This window comes from Eupeodes corollae, chromosome X, assembly GCF_945859685.1.
Source record: "Eupeodes corollae chromosome X, idEupCoro1.1, whole genome shotgun sequence".
NCBI lineage: Eukaryota > Metazoa > Arthropoda > Insecta > Diptera > Syrphidae > Eupeodes > Eupeodes corollae.
In genome coordinates this window covers 5808353-5828825 of record NC_079150.1, presented here as the reverse complement: position 1 = coordinate 5828825, position 20473 = coordinate 5808353, and the positions used below count along the sequence as shown (strand labels likewise).

General features: G+C 28.1%; 1 protein-coding gene across 2 annotated transcripts in view; it reads right to left on the bottom strand.

The window, feature by feature from the left end:
- The window catches only part of LOC129953285 (single-stranded DNA-binding protein 3), a 74234-nt gene that overhangs the window by 11905 nt on the left and 41856 nt on the right, over positions 1-20473 (bottom strand). For both annotated transcript variants that reach the window (XM_056066303.1, XM_056066304.1), the window contains 8 exons: positions 20039-20122; positions 19934-19982; positions 19674-19876; positions 19571-19606; positions 14405-14465; positions 14282-14352; positions 12460-12660; positions 3047-3205 (listed from right to left, as the gene is read on the bottom strand). In XM_056066303.1, the coding sequence (XP_055922278.1) occupies positions 3101-3205; positions 12460-12660; positions 14282-14352; positions 14405-14465; positions 19571-19606; positions 19674-19876; positions 19934-19982; positions 20039-20122 (810 nt within the window). In that variant the 3' untranslated portion in view covers positions 3047-3100. The remainder of the gene's footprint in view (positions 1-3046; positions 3206-12459; positions 12661-14281; positions 14353-14404; positions 14466-19570; positions 19607-19673; positions 19877-19933; positions 19983-20038; positions 20123-20473) is intronic.

Here is a 20473-nt window from a genome sequence, read left to right as displayed (position 1 = left end):
GAACAACCGTTTTATTAAGATTTATTATATTGTTTCAATTCTCTTCAATTTTATTCATTTATGGGTTTCATGAAGTACCAAATTATACAAAGTTTTAAAGGAAAAGCAAATAAGAATTTTTACTATGGTCTCAAGTTAACATGCTTAGACTTTGTTTATTTAATCTAAAATTCAATTTACGCTGAAAAACCGACTGAGTTTATTTGAACCAAGTTTAAGATTAGATTAAGTTCAAACTTCTACTGTAAAACTGGCCTTTAGCTAACATTTTTTTGAAAATGTTGCAGCATTTTGATGTTTTGACTTATGGTAAAATTAATTAAGACAAGATGTTTTTTTGTGATTCTAAAATAGGCTTATTTTTCAAATTAAAATATCAGTTTGTGAGCCCTTTCATTATAACAATATTAAACGTTAATTGATATAACTTAAACTGAAAACTAGATTGAAAACAATGAAACAATAATGTTGGCCTTAAATGTTTCAAAGTGCCAATTTGCATAACTCTTTTTGGTAACACAAGGTCCAAAAAATGAGAAAAACATATATTGGTAGTGAGATGTTGCGAGAAAATAAAATATTTCAATGGTTTTATGATTAAAACAACTAAATAAGTTAATTTTTTTGTTTTCAGCAATGATGATGCCTTTTGTAAAAAAGGACATCCCAATTAAATAATAGTTAGTTCACGCCAGATTATTATACGAATTATCCTTAACTAATTTAGCTAAGGAATGATATATCCGAATTCTTTCATGCTGTTAGTAAAACCATTTGTTTGTCTTGAAGAATGCAAAAAACAAAAAAAGCATATTTATATATTGTTTTCGTCTGTTTATCTAATTGAAAATTTCATGATGAATCACTAATAATTTGTTTAAAAATATAACGATTTAATGAATGTATGTCCTAAAAAATATATCATTTAAAATTTGAGACAAATTTGGAAAGGATTAAGTAAAAACAAAGCAAGTGAACGAATTTTTGGTTTCAAAAACATAGCATTGAATAAATTGAAGTTCGAAACGAAATAAACGAGTGGAAAAATCTATCATTTTCATTAATTATGCTTTGGAAAAAAACAGAAGAATCTTTATTTACATCGTTTATTAAAAAAGAGTTTTGCATTCAATCAACTTGATAACCAATATATAGATCTACATAAAAAGTTAGTTCGTAAACTTAATATTGATGTATAATTACTCTAGGCCAGTTATAGCCATCTTTGGTTTTCATCATTAAACGTTTGTGTTTTAGATAAAAATAGCTTTGTTTGTTATGTTTGATATCAACATGAAACTAGAATTTAAATTTTTTACCAAAAAAAAATAATTTAACTTTTTTCTTTCAATTCAGGTTTTAATTTCAAATGATGAAAAAGTTTTCAATAAACATCTGATTTCATAGTTTGGAAAAATATAAATGTTCCATTTCCTTTGTGTTTCCAACTGATAGTTTAGTTGCACAAAAAATTGAACAATAATAACAAACTGACCAGATTCATATGCATTTATGTATTTAAGGTCAACCCGCTAAATAAATTAGTTTTGCATACCCGGAAACGGGGTTCATCATATCATTTTTTTAATATTAATGGTCTTAATGCATCATGAGGTCAAAATGTGTATATTTTTGAAAACATCAATACAACGATCTTACAAAAAATTAGTATACGAATAACAATAAATACACATACTTATTAAAAAAAAAAAGAGGTTATAAAAATATACGCGTTTAGCTGCGTATAATTTAATAACACATGTGGCACGTGTACCCTGACTTCATTTTTAACGTGAACACAACATGCATTTATGAGTGATTGGCTCAAGATCTGAACTTTGAATAACATGTGAGTAGTACCTCAAATTAATACAACCTTGTATTTGCTTTTCGAACGTGAGGCCTATTTTTCTCCCTTAATAGTTATTTTGAAACAAATTATGTAAATCATTCTTTTATAATAAATAAATACAAAAATCATTGCCCAGAGAGTGCCTACAGATATAGATAAAACATACAAAATAACCATGATTAAGTTTCAATCCTAAAACAAAAATTTAAATTATACACAAAAGGATTCTTAGAGAAAATACTTTTAAAAAACAGTTGTAATTATATATACACGTAAATATGTATACATTATATATAAATATATATATACTTAAAAAAAAGCTTTAAAAACATCGATCTATATAAAAGTTAGCAAACAATACACCGACCAGAGCAAGGCAAAGAATTTTTAGAAATTTTTTTTATTTTATTTTAATTTCATTATTTTTTTTTAAAGGATTATATGTATCTTTAAACTTGGTGATGGTGTCTTTTCAAAATGTTTTCATGTATATTTTTTTTAGCTGAAAGTGTAGATGAAGAATATAGCTAGGAAGATGTTGAGGATACGTAAGCGACCAAATGTTGGTTACACATGTGCAGAAGAATAATCCAATTTTTCTTCAATTGATTTAATGCACACATATTATAACTTATACTTATATCAGAGTGATCCTTATTTTGAAAATGTGTGAACTTTTTTTCTATATAAACAAAACACGACCCTCCTCTCCTTAATATCCTTCACGGAACAATTCAAATTTCTTTTAAGATTTGATTTTGATTGCCACTAACAGCTTTCAAAGGTTTTACTTAAAAATTTATTTTAAAACGTTAAGTACTACCATAATAGGACAGCATACACTAATGATTGTTAGTTCTTCAGTTTAAAATGTTCAAATTTCAATTTCTTTTTTACATTCGCAAAATATAGTTAACTCATAAAAAAAAATTCAAACACTTCCAAATAAGCGCCACACTAATATGTATGTACACAATAATTATATATATTTAAAATTAAACTTGATAATGTTTTCGTTTTTGATCAAAGAAATAATATTACAAATGACTAACAAAAATGAAAAGAAATTACTTGTATAATGTATGTAATTAAAAAATAAAATAAATAAAAAAATTAGAAAATTAAATTAATTTAAAACAATTATAAAGCAATGATATAGATAATTAAAAAAATACATTTACACATATAACATACGTTGTTTTCTATGTTTAATTAAAAATTAAAATTAGCCTTAAGAAAAGAGGGATGTTATTGCATAAAATAATCAGGATGATCAGAGTCTTTCTCGAAACGTTTCGCCTCTTCCTGCATGCTTTCCTTAATTTTCAGGATAGCTGCCGACTCAGTTTGGTCCTGCAAAATTTCATTTCGTATTTTCATTTTCGGTCAAAACAACATTGATTTTTAAAGTTTTTTTGTTTGATTTTTGTATCGTTTAATGTGCTTAGAGTGTAGAAAATTTAAAAAAAAAAGTTTGTTCTGTTTTTTTTTTTTTTTTTTTTTTTAATTAAATTTATACTGCTTTTTGTTAAAATAATTTTCTTTTAAATGTGCTTTATATTTTTGTTAATATACATATCAAACGAATACTTTTCATACACACATATACATATATATAAAAGAATATATATAGACATACACATGTATTCGAAAGTTTTGATTTAAAAAAATAATAATCAAGAAACAAAAATTAAAACACCAAAGTCAAGAAAGCAAAACTTCTATTTATTTTTCAAAGAAGGAATTTAAATATTTAATTTTATGTTATAAATATAAATACTAGTAATACTTATAACCATTTCTTAAGTTAGTAATTATTAGCTGCTCGTCAAGTAAAAATATTCTATTATAACTTTTCATCTATTTGAATTTTGTTCTTTTGTTTAATTATTTATTTTATTTTGTTTTTGAAAAAGAGATTCTTCTTTTTTGCTTGTTTTTTTTTATATTTAATATAAAAAAAGTTTAATTATTTTTTGTTTCATTTATAGTACGAATAATATTTTTTTTATTTTGGATTGTGGACTTCGGGAAGGATGTGGTGTAAAAAGGCAGAGGGTTTAAAGTGGAAGAGAAAGTAGCGAATAAGATAATGTTGGTATACTTTGTTAGTAGTCTTATTGAGGAGGATACATTTTTGTTAGTTGATACAGTTTTTTTTTAAGCAAGCACTATTTATACAAATAAAAATAATAAGAAAAAAATACATCATGGAAAGATAATCATTTAATTAATCGTAAATACAAACTTAACAAGGACCTCTAAAATTGTAGTTAGTTTATTTGGAAAAAACTTAGTCAATGGAAAATGAAAGCAAAAATTAATAAAAGTAAAAATTATTTTAGTTGATAATTGATTTGGACCTTAAAATACATAGTGTATGAGGAGGAGTAAAAAGTAAAATAGGATGTGTGTTTTGTGTTAAGGTACCTATTAAATCGAGTTGTAAATGTTTTTGGGCTGAAGAACAATGTAGTCACAGCTTTAAAAAATTAATTGAACTTATGAAAGAGGCCTGATCCCAATGCATATGTGATTTCTTCCCTGCTATTGTTGAACTTGGTGATTTTAGAATTTCAAAAAAAAATATTAAGTGTATCTCACTTAGTTCGAGCACTATCAGCCAGAAATGCAAGCCATACACTGGTGTTATCATAAGCTAAAATATATCGTTATGTATAGTAAAAGTTCAAAACACCAAGCTCTTGTAAAAATTATGGGCAAGTACAATAACCTGAGACCAAAAAGTGATAACGGATTTTTGTACAGTATACTGTTTACAGTTTTTTGACAGAAATTGGAAAAAAGATAATTTAAAACAAAATTACTGTTTTTTTATTCTGAATCTGTTTAAAATTTAACATTATCAAATTTAAGCACATGTACATAGCTTCCAAAATTAAAAGTACTACTTGAAAAATCTGTAATTTAGTTTCACCTTTTCACTCATCCATTATATTAGGATTATTGGTAATGCTTCCAATTGTATGCTTAAGTACACAAGTGCATGCACTTTATGGTGCATACACGTTTCACAGAATTGATCTTAATTGGCCAGAGCTTAAACACTTCTTAAAAGAACCCGAAAAAGTAACTTTTTCCACAAGCACAACTCTTAATGTACTAAAATGTTATGTACCATGAAAACAATAAAGATTTAATAATTAATAAAAAGAAAACCTTCCCCTTTTTCACCAAGACCAACCTAGGATATTTTGCATGAAGAGGGTAGCCACGAGCTTCGTATCTAGGGCCGAGTTCGGAAAGTTCCAATTTTCTAGTGAATAATAGCCAAAAATGCGTTGAGATACAGTAAACATGCTATGAAGCTAAAATCATTCCAAGATGAAGACAATTGTTTTGAGAAATGAAAGGAGTTTACAGCGGGTTAAAATCTGGACTCTCAATATTCAATTCCATAAATGTCTTCCCTTATATTAATTTCAGCATTAAAGTTAAATTAAATTAAAATTAAATAAACTAAAATTAAATTAAATGAAATTAAATTAAATGAAATTAAATTAAATTAAATGAAACTTAATTAAATTAACTTAAACTAAATTAAATAAAATTAAACTAAATTAAATTAAATTAAATTAAATCAAATCAAATCAAATGAAATTAAATTAAATAAAATAAAATTACATGAAATTTAATGAAACAAAACGAATGAAATGAAAACAAAATAAAATTAATAATGAAATAGGGTCAGATTTCTTTCAAACATTTATGAATCCTGTTTTGTTTGCTTAAAATTCCAGAGAGTGAAATTGTGATGAGCTTGAGAAGATTTCAAAAATTAATTTAAAAACTTGATAACTCTTGATCAGATTTGCATGATTATATCTAAATAATTTACATATAACATCTGTACAGCTATTTTTTTTTTTTGGTTGCGCTTGTTAATTCAGGATTTAGCTCCTTTAATAGCTAAAACTGTGAAATATCTTAGTTTTTGTCTTGAACTCTGAATCGCGTTAGTTTTTTTCCTTGAACCATGAAAAGGTGTTTGTGTTCACCTTGAGAGCGTGATATATTTAAATTTGTTTGTTTTAAGTCGTCGAAATCAGGTTGAGTATTTTGTAAACAAAAAATTATTGGGAGTAATGAACACTTAAGAATTCGAAACTCATTTTTTCACTTCAGCAGCAGCCTGACACTTTCGGTTATACTTTCGAAAAAGAATAAACCAGTTACAGGGATATTCAAACCTGTGCGCAAGTACTGTTGTCAGAGATGAAAGGATACTCGTGTTCAATTAATTTTAAATAACAGTTATATTGCCATTGGTTCATCATCAAATGACTGTCAATTAAAACAAAAAAATTTCGTGATTGAAATCCACCGAAAAATGTTTACCTACTGACAGAGATCTGCTTTGGAAAACTCGTAGTTTTATTTCAATAATTTGTTTGAGATCTTAAAGGAAAAGCTAGCATAAACATATGGCAGAAAAACCCTCAATATTTGGGAAAAAATGTAGAAACATTTTCGAAAATATTTGGGCGTATTCTGTTGAAGCGGAGTGTATTTCAGATATAATAAAAAAAAAAGTCAAGCTTTATTTTGAATAGTCTTCTTTTACAAAAATCAAAAGGAAAGAAACGGATTAAATGCAAATAATTTACCGTTGGTATTAGGGAGGATATAACTTTAACTATTATGAGTAATACCTATGTATATAAAAAAAAAAAACAATTAACTATTGTTTTAAAAATTAAGAAATTCAAATTGTTTGTTTTCAATCAATTAATAGATTTATTTATAATAAAACGATTAGAAGGGGTTTCCAAAAATATTGAAAATAAATAATTCTTAATTAAAACATTTTGATGGATTTTCAATATTTTTACACATTTTAAAAGATATGTTACTTTGACTTATATGTAACGATGGAGCCATTTCTAAAGTAAAGTAACAACGGGAATAATTTTAAAATTATTCGAAAACATCGAATTTTCACATATTTTGCATAGACGGTACCCTGTGCATTTCAGTCAATAACTTTTTATTTTTCTATCAAGAAACATATTGACATTATGTTTTTTTTATTCAAAGTTATTACCTATTTTTTTTTTATAAAATGGGAAAAGTTAAAAATCAATTTTTTTTTCATCTTTACTTTGTATGGCAATACTGTTAAAGAATATATTATGAGTAGTTTGTTAGCTATGTATGTAATTGCGGTGCAAATTTGTTTCCAATAACAAACTTTACTCAATTTCAATGTAACAACTTTGCTATTTTCGTACCTACTTACGAAATCTTTAACAAAAAATATAAGACAACAATATTTTAAATAAATCAAAAAAACCTATACGAAATTAAACCCTTGAATTGTGTTACCTTGGCAAGAAATTAAAAAAATGTAGATATCGCATTCATACAATTTTATCCGTTAATAGAGGTCTCGGAATGAGTGAGATTAGAAAAAACGACAAAATTCACAAATAATTATTTTCTTATTTAGTACCTAATGTTTTGGGCGTAGGACTGTCTTGCCAAAAAGTATTGGGGACCTACAGTTTATATGAAAGAGAAAGAGAAACCTCTTTTTCATGACAAGAGTTACTCTTGGAGAAATGGTCAATTTCTCGCAAGAGGCAGTACCCGTGAAAAGACTTTAGATGGCATAGGCAGGGATCGAACCCAAGACCTCTGGCATGACAGTCCACGGGTACTACGATAAGTAAAGATACTGTGTTTGAAAAAGTAATAATTGAAAGTGTTGAATAAATACATTTTTGAGCGATTTGAATAAAGTGAATTTGTGTTTTATTAACAAAGTGTGAATATGTTTTAACTGTGTCGGACCGAACCAAATATTATGCTCTGAGAATCAATATTGAGTTCAGCAGTATTTTAAGAAAAAAATAAAACACTCATAAACTCATAAGATCAAATATACTAATTACCGAAGGATTTTGTAAGGCAAAATGATGGCATTATTTTATGAATGTTATAAATTATACTCAGATAGTTGCAGTCAAAGATCTCATGAAATCAATCAAATCAAATAACGATGTGGAAATACAAAATATTTCCATCAAACATTTAAAAATGTTTAGTAATCTAAAAGTTACTGGTATGATTTGGATTGATCACTTAAATTTCGAATGGAAAAAAAACAACTAAACTTTTTAACGACAAATTTTAAACATGCTTGAAGGCGGGTCATTTTGCAAAGTTTATCTCAGTGATCTTTTCCAATATCGTTCAATAATAAGGCGATTAATAAAGATTTCATATCAAATGTCCAATAGATCCTCGAAAAGTTAGTACTCTTTATTAAGCACCAGTATACCACCAAAATCGAGTTGAAGAAAAAGATATCCCTTAAACTCTTTTTCTATAAACAGTTCAAGTACAACAAACATTTATTATTTATAGCAACCAATTTTTTAAAATCCCGATTTTACAAAATTGTTTAAAGTGTACGTAATTCGCGAACGAAAATATTGCATCACAATCAGAAGATTTAGACTTAGTATCTATAAGAAAAAACGTCAATGAGCTACAAAATATAGGTACCATATCTATCGTACAGAAGACCATATCGACGATGGTATTCCCATATTGTAAAAATCTCGTATAACATATGAAAAAGAGGAAGGTGTAATTCCGCCCTAAGAGAACTAATAAGAGTTATAAAATCAAACTTTTATCATAAGGCGATCTAGAACACAATAGAGGTTAGGCTAATTAGGAAAAAAATTGTAGAGATCGTAGCTTAACTCAGAAGATACCTAGCATCTAAACACTTTGAGCTTAAAGTAACACAAAAAAAACACTTTATGGTAACAGATAACGTACTCTAATGTTCCTAACATACAAAACACAGGTCTTCATTATGAACGTACATATATTTCGATACCTAGCACTATTACATTTTGTACTTCCGAATTTACCAAAGACAGCTGTCCAGATATTATGCCAAATTTTAGCTTTTCATATTTAATAATTATCTCTTACTTACAATTATCTATACTTAAATTTAAAGATTTTGTATAACAACATTATTAACTGTTATAAAACTGTCTTAGAATACTGATTTGATCTCCACACAATAAAAACATAATATATGTTCTTGTTTTTGAATTACATGGTAAATGCATATAATAATCTTTAATATAACGATATAAAAGGAAAGGTATATATAATTATAGTCTATTTATATTTATTTAAAAAATGTTTACGTTGGCTAAGTTTACACACTTAACGTTTAATTCAAAACATTGAAAATGTAATATTATTAAAAAATAAACAAACAAATTAAAACAATCAAATACACAACATGCTATGAAAGTGCTTAATGTATTTTAATATTGTATTGGCTTGTATTTATTATTTTATGTATGTGTATTTATTTTCAACCTGTGTGACAACTTATTGGAATGTGTTGTAAACAAAATACTTCCCTCGTCATTTTTCTTAACAACTATTATCTTATCCTACCATACCTTGGGAGCCAAAATTTGGCCTGTTGAAGTCAGATGCAATGTAGCCTATAGTTCTGAATTTACGATATAAAACTGCAAAATATACTTTCGACATTTTTTACGAAACAAGCTATCATGAAAAGTTCAACACGATAGCACAAATTATAAAATTAAGCAGTTCTAATATAATTGTATTCTACCATGAAAAGATGGAGGGGGGTTTTTTCTCCAAAATGCCAACAGTGTCATGACATCATGGGTGTAAATGCAAAGCACGCTATTCTGATACTTAAAACATATGATATAATATTCAAAAAGCTCTTAGGCAACTCCAAAAACTTGACAGAAAATACTCAAATGTAACAAAACAAAGTCATGTAAAATTATTTCATCATTTTCATAAAGACAATCTATTACTTTGTCAGCAGATGTTTTTACAATTGCACAAAAACTCTTCCCATTAGCAAAAATGTTTTTTATGTATTTATAAAATATTTCCAGCAACAAATACAATCAAAATAGTAGGTATTTGACTAATTCAACATTCTAGATTGCAGTTTATGAGGTTTATGGGTTTATAACAGAGATACAACATCTGGTTTAAGACAAAAAAAAATTCGCTAGCGAACTAAAACGAATCATGGAAGTGCACATTTGTTGAATCTTATACTGCGACAACTTTTCAACAGATTAATGGCTGGTTCAGTAAAATAGAAAACAAGTTGTTATAACAGAAGTTGATAAACCTTTTTAAGAAATTTGAATTATTTAATGTGTTCAGTTTAAAATGTTTGTTCTGTTTTCTATTATTTTGAATAATATTACAAACATATGCAACAAAACAGAAAAATAACAGAGCAGTACAAAGTAAAACAAAGCAGTGACAAAAATAAAATAAATATAATTAGTTAAATAGTTCCCATGATTTAGCTTTGCAATACCTATTGTTAATGTTCAAAAAAAAATCAATATAGCATTATGTTCCACTTCCGCAAGAAAATTAGTATTTGAAAAAATTTACTACCTTTTTACTTGTTTTACAATTTTATAAATTTAACAATAAACGATTTTATTTAGTAATAATCAAGCATAAATGTGATGATTGTTATCTTTCTTTTATGTTTGGATTCACAGTATTATTCACAACAAAATTGTTCCTTCAACTTACTACTGTAAGGTAAGGTAACCAGTGAAATAAACCTACTTTTATTTTTTTTTTCACTTTCAGTGTTTTAAGGGAATAAAATGCATTTTGATGCAAGAAGAAACAAGTTCATCGTTTTAAATAAAATCTTAAAAATAAAGAGTTAAAGAATCGTATATGATACGTTTAAATTATGACATTGGAACATAGCAGTGTAAATATGAGAAAAAAAAATTATAGCTCCATGTTAAATTAAAACACGAGAAAAATTGGTTATGTTCTTATTAATATAACTTATTGTATATATATATATAAGATATATTCTGGTTTTTGTGTATGGCGAAACTGTATATTTAGGTAGAGATAACTAAAAACAAAAAAAGAAAGAAATCACATTGCAGAAATCAACCACCACACAGAATCTGTAAACTATTGTTAAACATTACATTTTTATCGTGGCGTTCAGCTTTATGTGTAAATGACGCATAATCTCTGATATCCTTCCTAATTCTCTTGAGTTATCAGTGTAGCAAGGGAAAACAAACATTTTAAAAAGCTTTGAGCAATGAGCCAAGAAAAAAGGACACCTGCTTAAGCTATGAAAAATAGTTCTTACTTTTTTTAGGTTGCTTGGTTTTTATTTGGGAGTTTTGTTTTTATTGAATGGGAAACATTTTAAAAAGAAAAAAAAATTAATAAAGTGAGGATTTCTTTCGAAAACGAGGACACCACCACAAGTAAGTTGCTCTTGCAACATTAAGTTATTTTTTGTTTTTTAAGTACACGCAAATAATTATCAACTATTTTTTTGGTTGTTTCTATATGACAGTGAAAAAATTCAACAAAAAAGCTTTTGCTAGCAAAACAAATTTTAAAAACACAGCATGCAAGTAAAAAAATTAATAAATAAAGCAAAACAACATTTTATACGAAAATATAAAAAATAATGAACCACATATTCCAAAAAAATGTCTTGAAAATGTTTTTACAAAAGGAAAGAATCATACAACAAATGGTCAAGATAAAAATACAAATGAAAAGCATATAAATTTTAAATATCTCCAATTGAAAAAAGAGAAATTAAAATAAAAAAAAATACTATGAAGGAGTGTTTCTTTTCTTTCTTCAATATATATTAACAAAAATAATGACAGTAACAGATTTGTTTTTTAAATGAAACATCAAACAAAGAATAATAACTATTTTAACAATTTAAATTATTAATTATAAGTTACGAAAAATAATGATAAAAATAAATGTGTTTGATTAAAACATTTTTTGATTTGGTTTAGTTGAAAACAGACAAATATTTTTTGTTGTTGATTTGTAAGAGTGAAATATGAGCCCTGACTTTTTTATTTTAACTCTTAATTGATCTATACAAATATTCTTTTTTTTCTAAAAAATGTTTTATTTTTTAAAGAAAAAGAAAATACTAAATGAAATTCTGTTTATTATTAAAAGTAAAATAAAAAAATATAAACGTATTGATTTTTTTATGTTTGCGAAGATAAAGAGAAAAAAAACATCAACATCACATTCTAAAATTTAATTTTAAATAAATATTTAATTAAAATAAAAAAAAAATAATTCAACTCTTGTTTTTCAAATATGTTGAGAAAAAACATAATTATGCTATGAAAATGGAAAATTAAATAAAATATTTTTACTCCTTCCTTCAGTTTGGTGTTACTTCAACAATAAATAAAGTTAAATTCTTTACTTTTTTGAATAATTTGAACGGAAATTGTAATATTTTTGGTTATTTATTTAAGGTTGCAAAATTATATGGTGCAAATTTCAGTTGCAAAATGTCAACACGCTCACTAATTCTCCAGTTACGTTATTCATTTTGTCTTTTGTGTCAAGTTTAGTTTTATTTTCGACCAGCAATAATACTTTTAGGAGTGAACGTGTTAACTTATTGTTTATCTACGTCTTGTAAACTAAATTCTGCACATAAATTTTGTTTACAGTTTTAAGTTTTTCTTTAACGAAAACATTAAAATCAAGGTATTACTTACATTTTCTCCTGGCCCACCAAAGCCGCTTAAATTGTAATCACCCATACCGCTCCCTGAATCTTCTCTCGGCGTTCCAGGCCCACCATTAGCGGGTGAGTTTTTCATTCCATCTAGTCCATCTCCATTAAGTACAGGTCCCATTGTATTGGGACCCATAGGTCCCATAGGACCACCATCTGGTCCTCCACCCATTGGGAATTCCTATAAAAAAGTTGTTTACTTTTTAATTCTCAAACGTTTCTTATGAACAAAAATTATCTCATTCATTCTCAATGATTTTTTAAAATTATCTTTCAAATTAAAATTCTTTGTATCGCCAGAGACAAAAAATTGTGAACTATATCCAACCAAACTGAAATTCTAATCGATTTCGAAAAGGCGTTCGACAGTGTCAATAGAGAATTTATCTGCTTTGCTATGCGCAGGGACAACGCAAATAAACTAATTTATATTATCATGCCTTCATATGAAGGATCCAAATTCTGGGTTTTGCATAGAGGAAAGCTGTCAGAGAAATTTAAAATCCAAAGTGATGATAAGTTGGTTATAAGTGACATACTGCATGCAGTTTTGTCAAATGGAACTGAAGGAATTCAATGAACTTTGCAATCTCACCTCCAGTATTTAGACTTTTCATGATCCTTTGAGTGTCCCGTAAGCTTAAGATCAATTCGGCAAAAACAAAAAAAAATATCAGCTTAACTTACTCATCAATCACAGTAAATATTTCTAGACAACTGGTAGAGATGGCAGTACATTTCCAATATAGAGGTAGTATCGCCTCTGTGGGTGGCAGAGTTGAACTGGACGTACACAACCGAATCAGAAAAAAAAGACTGTGTTCGAAATGCCTTCCAAAATATGGAGAAACAACTTTAAAGGTCCAAGCTACGACTGTTCTGCTAGAATATTGAACACTTGCTGCTTTATGCATGTAGCTTTAGAAAGTCACAGACACTATCACAAGAAAAAAATGTTCGTTAATAGATGTTTTCGAGGCATCTTGACATTTTCTGGCCCAACCGTATCTCTAATACTAAGCTTCACTTGAGAATAGGTAAGTAAATCATAGACTATCATGCAAAGACGAAAGTGACAGTGGATTGGCCATACGTCTCACAAAGACGAAGGATGGCAGAGATCCAGTATTATGACACACAGTATAATAAAGAATTTTTAACATACAGAATTCTGAAAAATAGTATTTCGACCAGCTTCCGTCCGGAGACCTAAGTAAGTGGTAGAAGTTGCCACCCAAATATGCAGATGGTGCTAAAGTTCAGTTTAGTTTTCTCCATTAAAAGAAATTCTTAATTTGCCAAACAATAACCACTCAAATCATAATCCAAGTCTTAATGCTTGATATTAAAAAAAGAACTTGATCACAATTAGTTTATTCCTTAAGTATAATTTTTAATTTTATCTTAACTTGGGAAGACTATGTTAGCATTTCAGTAAAATATGCATGTCACTATGCAGTCCTGTACTTTAATGAATTATACGCATTCGCGATTTACTTTTATCTTGACACAACACAGAAATAAAACAATCTTGCCTGATAATTTTAAAAGAAATCAAAAGCAAAATAGTGGGATTATACGCTTTACATACATCTGAAATGTTTTATCTTGAAAACGAGCAATAAAATAAAAAGTTCTATAGCTCTTCTATATTGTTGCAAGATAGATTCAATTTTTCGCTGAATAATCTCTATACAATACAATTGTATAAAATATTTGCAACTTAGACATTTTTTTAAAATTATTCATATTCCGCTCACAAATATCTAATGATTAAAATTTGCAACAAATTTTATACTTACACTTCCCATATTGCCACTTGGAACTGGTTTCATTAGAGTGTACATATTTTCACCTCCTGAATTCGATGAGTCTGTAATCACATTGGTAAGATTATTTTTTTTTATTATTATTTATTACATTACCTTGCGGGGATGGCATGATAGGCGTTCCGGGTCCAGGAGGTCCACTCGAACCTGGCGGGCCCTATAAAAATTAAAAAATATTGAAGTACATATTTATAAATAAATGAGATGGTTAGTTCCGATAATTTTGTAACTATATAAAATTGTATATTAAGAGCTTTAAAGATTATTTAGACTGTGAATCAACTTGAGCGTAATAAACACATATTATTCAGCTGCTGATGAAGAGGCGAAAATGTTTAACACAAATAATATCTTGTATTGGAAACAATTCTATCTCAAATATGTGTGCTTAACTCATTTTCAGTTCAATATATACATATTATGTAACACATACGATCAAAAACAACAATTATGAATTCACTTAAACTCACAATTTTAAAATATTACAAAATAATTATCCATTGAATAAAACTTAGACAAGATTGACATATAATGTAAATTATAAGACATAACTCTGGAACGAGCTTCTTTTTCAAATATTTAAAATTGTGCTCGCACTCAATGGGTTATACCCTTACAACAATAAGACACAGTGCAAGCAATTAGGAAAAGAGAAAACATTAGAAAGCAGATACCAATGCACATTGGTTTTGAATGTTTGCACATTGCAATGAATGGAAAAATTAAGCCTGTTTAGGCATTTCACAATAGTGTATGCGCCTAATGAAAGATTCCCTGTACTTAACAGTCTGTCGTAAATTAGGCTCAAGGATAAACTGACGAGCATTTTATTGCTAATGTTTAGAACCGCATAATGGGAAAATGATATGAATAAAAAGCGATGTAAATTTAGATTGCAAAAAAATATCAACATTTTCAAAATAAATAGTTAATTTAATAATGTAGACAAACAATTTTCGCCACTTAATTTATTTATTTTTTATCTGTCCAACTGATTTTAAAATTTATTCAACAGACATCAAAATTTCTTCTTTTGAATGTAAAGGCTTAATGTTAAGTTAATGGTTTCTTGACATACACATTTTTCGCAATTAGGCAACAGTACCTCGTCCCACTGTATTTAAGACATCTTACTCTATAATACGAAAATGTATTAAACCCCATTAACACTGGGGGAGTAGGGCTGTTTCATTCTATGAGATTTTTACATTTAATTGCTCTAAGTTCTATTTGTATGTAGAGAAACGCAATGTTTAATTAAATTCAGGAAAATTGTTGATAACAATCTCGGAACAATTTTCAGTGGATTTAAATAATTCTGGACCATTTATATATTGAATAACTTTTGACTAAACAATTTCACTTTGTAAGGCGTTAGTCAGAAGTGATAACTGCCTCAACAAAAATTTGAATTTCGTTTTTATCTTTATTTTATTTTTGTTTTATCATAATAGATTGACTTAAGAAAAAGTAGATATACCATCACATGACATGCAATTTGGTACTTTTATTTTGACATATTACTGAAAATTTCACATTGAATCACCTTATATGGAAGGAAAGCTTGGTGGTAGTAAAATTTCCTTATTAATTACCACACCCTAAGACATTTAAAACTTAAAAAAAAAGAACAAAATGCCAGATTTAAAATTTAACTACTTTAAATGTTTGTGAAAAAAAGGAAATTTGCTATTCGTAATAGTTTCTTTTAATAAAATGAAAATTATTATCTTTTGTGTTTATAAAGTTTTAATCTAAATAAATCTAAAATTAAATTCAACTTTTTCATCTATCAAATGTGCGTACACCATAACAAGAACATAACTTTTTTTTTATTTTTTTTTACATTTACATTTTCGTTATGCTAATTCTGAATGGATATAGATTTGTATGATACAAATATTGAATTACAAATAAAAAAATAAATTGTCCATGCTTAACTGTATTCTTGTAGTGATTTCTTTTTTAGCTACAAGTAAAAAAATTGTAAGATTTAGGCGAAAATATTCTTTTAAAAAATCTGAAATCTTAAGTCCCGATTAAACGGGTGTTGGCAGTTGATCTTTGGAGTACCTTTGGTGATATCTACGTCAACTGATTATATTTTATTATTGACAATTTTTATTTGCATTTGTATGTACTTTAAAAAGTTTACATTTGCTCGCCAACAGATTTTGTTCATGGTTTAACTTGAAATGTTAGCACATTAAGCCGTAAGATTTAGTAACTCACTTTAGTTCGAATTCGACTACAAAATCAAACTAATAGATACTTCAGGTATTTAAGTCATTATCTTTCAATATTAAAAAAAATATAATATGAATATGATTATGATTTTTAAATCTTATAGTATACATTTACATATACAACACAGCTCTTAAGGCTTTCTAAATCTACAGGGTCCGGCAAAAAAACCTCCTGTATTTTTAGACGTTTATATTTAAAGCCATTTATGGATAAATTGGTAAATGGTATTATGGTGTGGCCGTAATGTGACAGTTTGGTGTGCTGTTGCTGAATTTGGTGTGTTATGTCCGTATTTTGGGCAAAAAGTTACAGTTATTGCGGATCGCTATTGTCACATGATTGAGACCTTCCTCCACAAAGAAGTCTGGTTCCAATTTAAAAATTGTTTCTGTTAAATTGTTTATTTATTTGTCATTGCCTTTTAAAATATGGGAGATCTTTTTGCCGGACCCTGTACAATTCCTACGTTTATACTCGCACACATACATCGCAAAACGTATATAGCATGCAATCTCATTTATCTTTTGTTTTAGGTGAGACGTAGGTAAATACACTTAATGCTTTTGATAGTCGATAATTTCTATCAATTATTTGATAATTTGGGTATAAACTGGTAATTTTAGACCGATTGTGAATACTTATCAAAAGTTCATTGCGAATGAGTTTTATTTACTTTGTTTGACGTTTCACATGTGAAGTATTTGTTGTTTTATTGGCCACTAAAGGAAAAATTTTGTGTGCGAATATGTAGTTGCTCTTATACAAAATTACTTTAGCCCCCTACCATATGGAGTTTTCTTGAAAAACTAATCTATTGCTTAATTTAGAATATTTGTCTTATAAATAAAAGATTATTATTATTTTTAGGGGAAGAACGGCACACAAGGAACAATTCGCAACAATAATTTCGAATGGGTGAATCGAATATCTGATCCACGTGAATAGCAGAATAGGGATGTTTGTTTCTTTATGTGGTATTTATGTATTTAAGAGTAGAATAGTAAACAACATTTCCTACGCTCAATTGGTAACTTTGGTCATCAACCAACAGAAGAATTAAAGAAAAGTATCTTATTACATGTGTTCGTCCAAATCCATTGGGTTGGAAGAATCACGTAATGCTCTGCGTATTTGCGTATTTTGAGTTGCTGACTTGCGTTAACTTCATTAAAACTCCCTTCAAAAAATAATTCCTTTGAAATCATAATTCTTTAGCTTTTGTTTGCCCTCGAAAATCATGAAATATATGTTTTTTGTTTGCATGCGAAAATATACCTATAGCAACCGAATTAAACATCGTCAGTAAAAAGTAATTTTAAAAATAAAATGCTTACAAATCGCTAAATGAATGATTCTTATAAAAACAGGCATTATAAGAGGATTTAAAAGGATTTTAAATATTGCTTATATATTCCTGATTCATAAACAAAATTAATTATCTGAGAAATATCATCAAATCAAAATTGGAGAGCAAGTTGATTCTCAACATTTAACTTTTCTGATTTCTTATTCTAAGAAAAAAATGAGTGTAAAATTTTACATAATGTAAATATAATTTTCTAGAATTGATAGCTAACCTGGCCACACGTTCCTATGGAAGGTTTTTTGTTATATTGTTGTAAACTATTAAAGGGGAACGATAGGAGAACATAAGACATTGGCACCACCATGCTTTATTACATAGGTGTCATTTAAAAAAAAACTTGGCGACCTTCATGACTGATTTTCAAATACCATTACAACTTATACAATAAAATTATTATTTACAAACGAAGTTGGAAACTTTAAAGCTGGTATAAGAATGTACTGGTTTGCTATTTGAAGGGGGAGGGAAAGGACTTTAAACACAATTGATCAAAATTTTCGTACAGTTGATGTAAAGCAAAAATCAATGCAAAATAATTGTATTATTTTTTGTGTTCAAGTTCTTAATAAATGAGTATATTACATATAGTTAAATAATAGTATAATTTAAAATCTTTCTACAATATTTATTACTTTGAAATAAAAATATTTTTAATTTCAATAACCTGTCTTTCGGTAACACAAATGGGTTTGACGGTTTTCCTACACGTGAACATGTAACATATAGCTGTCATGTGAAAAGCATTGATTTTCAAATCTAAACCAAAAATGGACATTGTTGATACTTGAGACTTATGTAGAGACATGTCAAAATGTAAACGAATTTGAAACTGTAACCTTTTAAAGATATGGTAGCATCTGACTGTATCATTGAACTACGTGGCAACAGGACCACTTTTCCTTTAAACTATCCAGTTAAAATGGTTGCTTCAAGAATATTTTCGATGAGTTAACGTGTACCGTTACATAATTAAGAGTATATTCAAATCACGCAGGAGAATAATAGGTAAACTAATCTTTAATCGAAAAGTATATGTCTAATATGTATATCCATTGACAACAGTATCTATTGATTTAAAAGACGTCAGAGCGCCTGGTAACAACTGTTATACTTGGAAATTAATTTCCTCAACATCAACATTTTTGGCTGCCAAAATAGCCTGATAACTGAACTCAATATCTAGTAATTGTTCAAAAATTACTAACACAAAAAATTGAAAAAGTAAAATTCACTGAATTTCGTTTACTACAAAATAAATTTACGACATACTTTAGCCTCAGCAACATGTGGTAGTTATGTGAAACGTTTGAAGCTGACAGATAATTGCGACTATCCAATAATAAACAAATAATTTGCAATACAATAATATGGCGATCATAAATTGAGATGTACGTCCATTCATAGCTGTCATTTGCGTTTTGTTATTTCAAGACTGATTCTTTTTTTATACCAAGTTTTATAGTGAATGACGTTTTATGTCAAGTCACACGAGAACGACGTCGAACGGGATAAGCAGTATCCTATGTCCGTCTCCTGGCTCTAAGCTACCTACCCACCAATTTTCGCAATATCGGTACAGCCGTTCTTGAGTTATAATAGTTTAACTAACACGACTTTCTTATATATATACATTAATTTCCTGAACTTACATAATTCCCAGGCGATGACGATGAATAGTTCATTGGCTATAGATTGTTGAAAAAAAAAACATATTAACATTAGAATTTGACTTGAATATTAATTGCATAATACCGTTGATGTATTTGGTTGCCATTGTGGTCTTCCTCCAGCCATACCCATTGGAGGCATTCCCGGTCCTCCAGGAGCTAAACTACTATTTGGAGGTGGACCTCTCATTCCTGGTCCATATGTAGCAGGTCCCATGGGTCCGCCCATTCCAGGACCACGGGGTGGATTCATACGCGGATTCATAGGACCCATACCAGGAGGGCCTCCTATAAAGATTCAAAATATTTAACAATCCATATAGTATTAATTTCTTTTATAATTGCCTTGTCTTGTTGGGTCCATACTGTTTGGCATCATTGGTTGCCCTGGTGGCTATAAAATATCAAACATTAATTTTTAAAACTTATTTAGTAAAATGCACAATGTACTCCATTGAAATCGTTTCCAATTCCTTGTGGCATCCGAACGCCCGGCCTTGGACCGGATGGATATCTAGGCGCTCCCATGAACGGCTTTTGTAAAAAAAAAAAAAAACAAAACGGAAAAGGATTGTAAGATAAAATAAGAAAATAAAATTGTTTTAAAGAATATCATTTCTCAAAATTTGAACTTCTAAAAAACATGAGGTAAATTATATTGCTCTTTTCCCTAAAGGACAAAAAGATAAAGGTGAGTGATGTTTTGCAGAACTTGAAATAAACTTTATTTTCTTTATTTTTCTTTTATTATAATATCGAGACATAGATTATTCTTTTAAGACCTAATAAACAAAATTTCAGAACCTCAAAAATTTGATTTCATTGCGGCTAGATGTTTGACAATTAAGCAAACATTACGAAAAAAGAGATAGCTGTATAAAACAC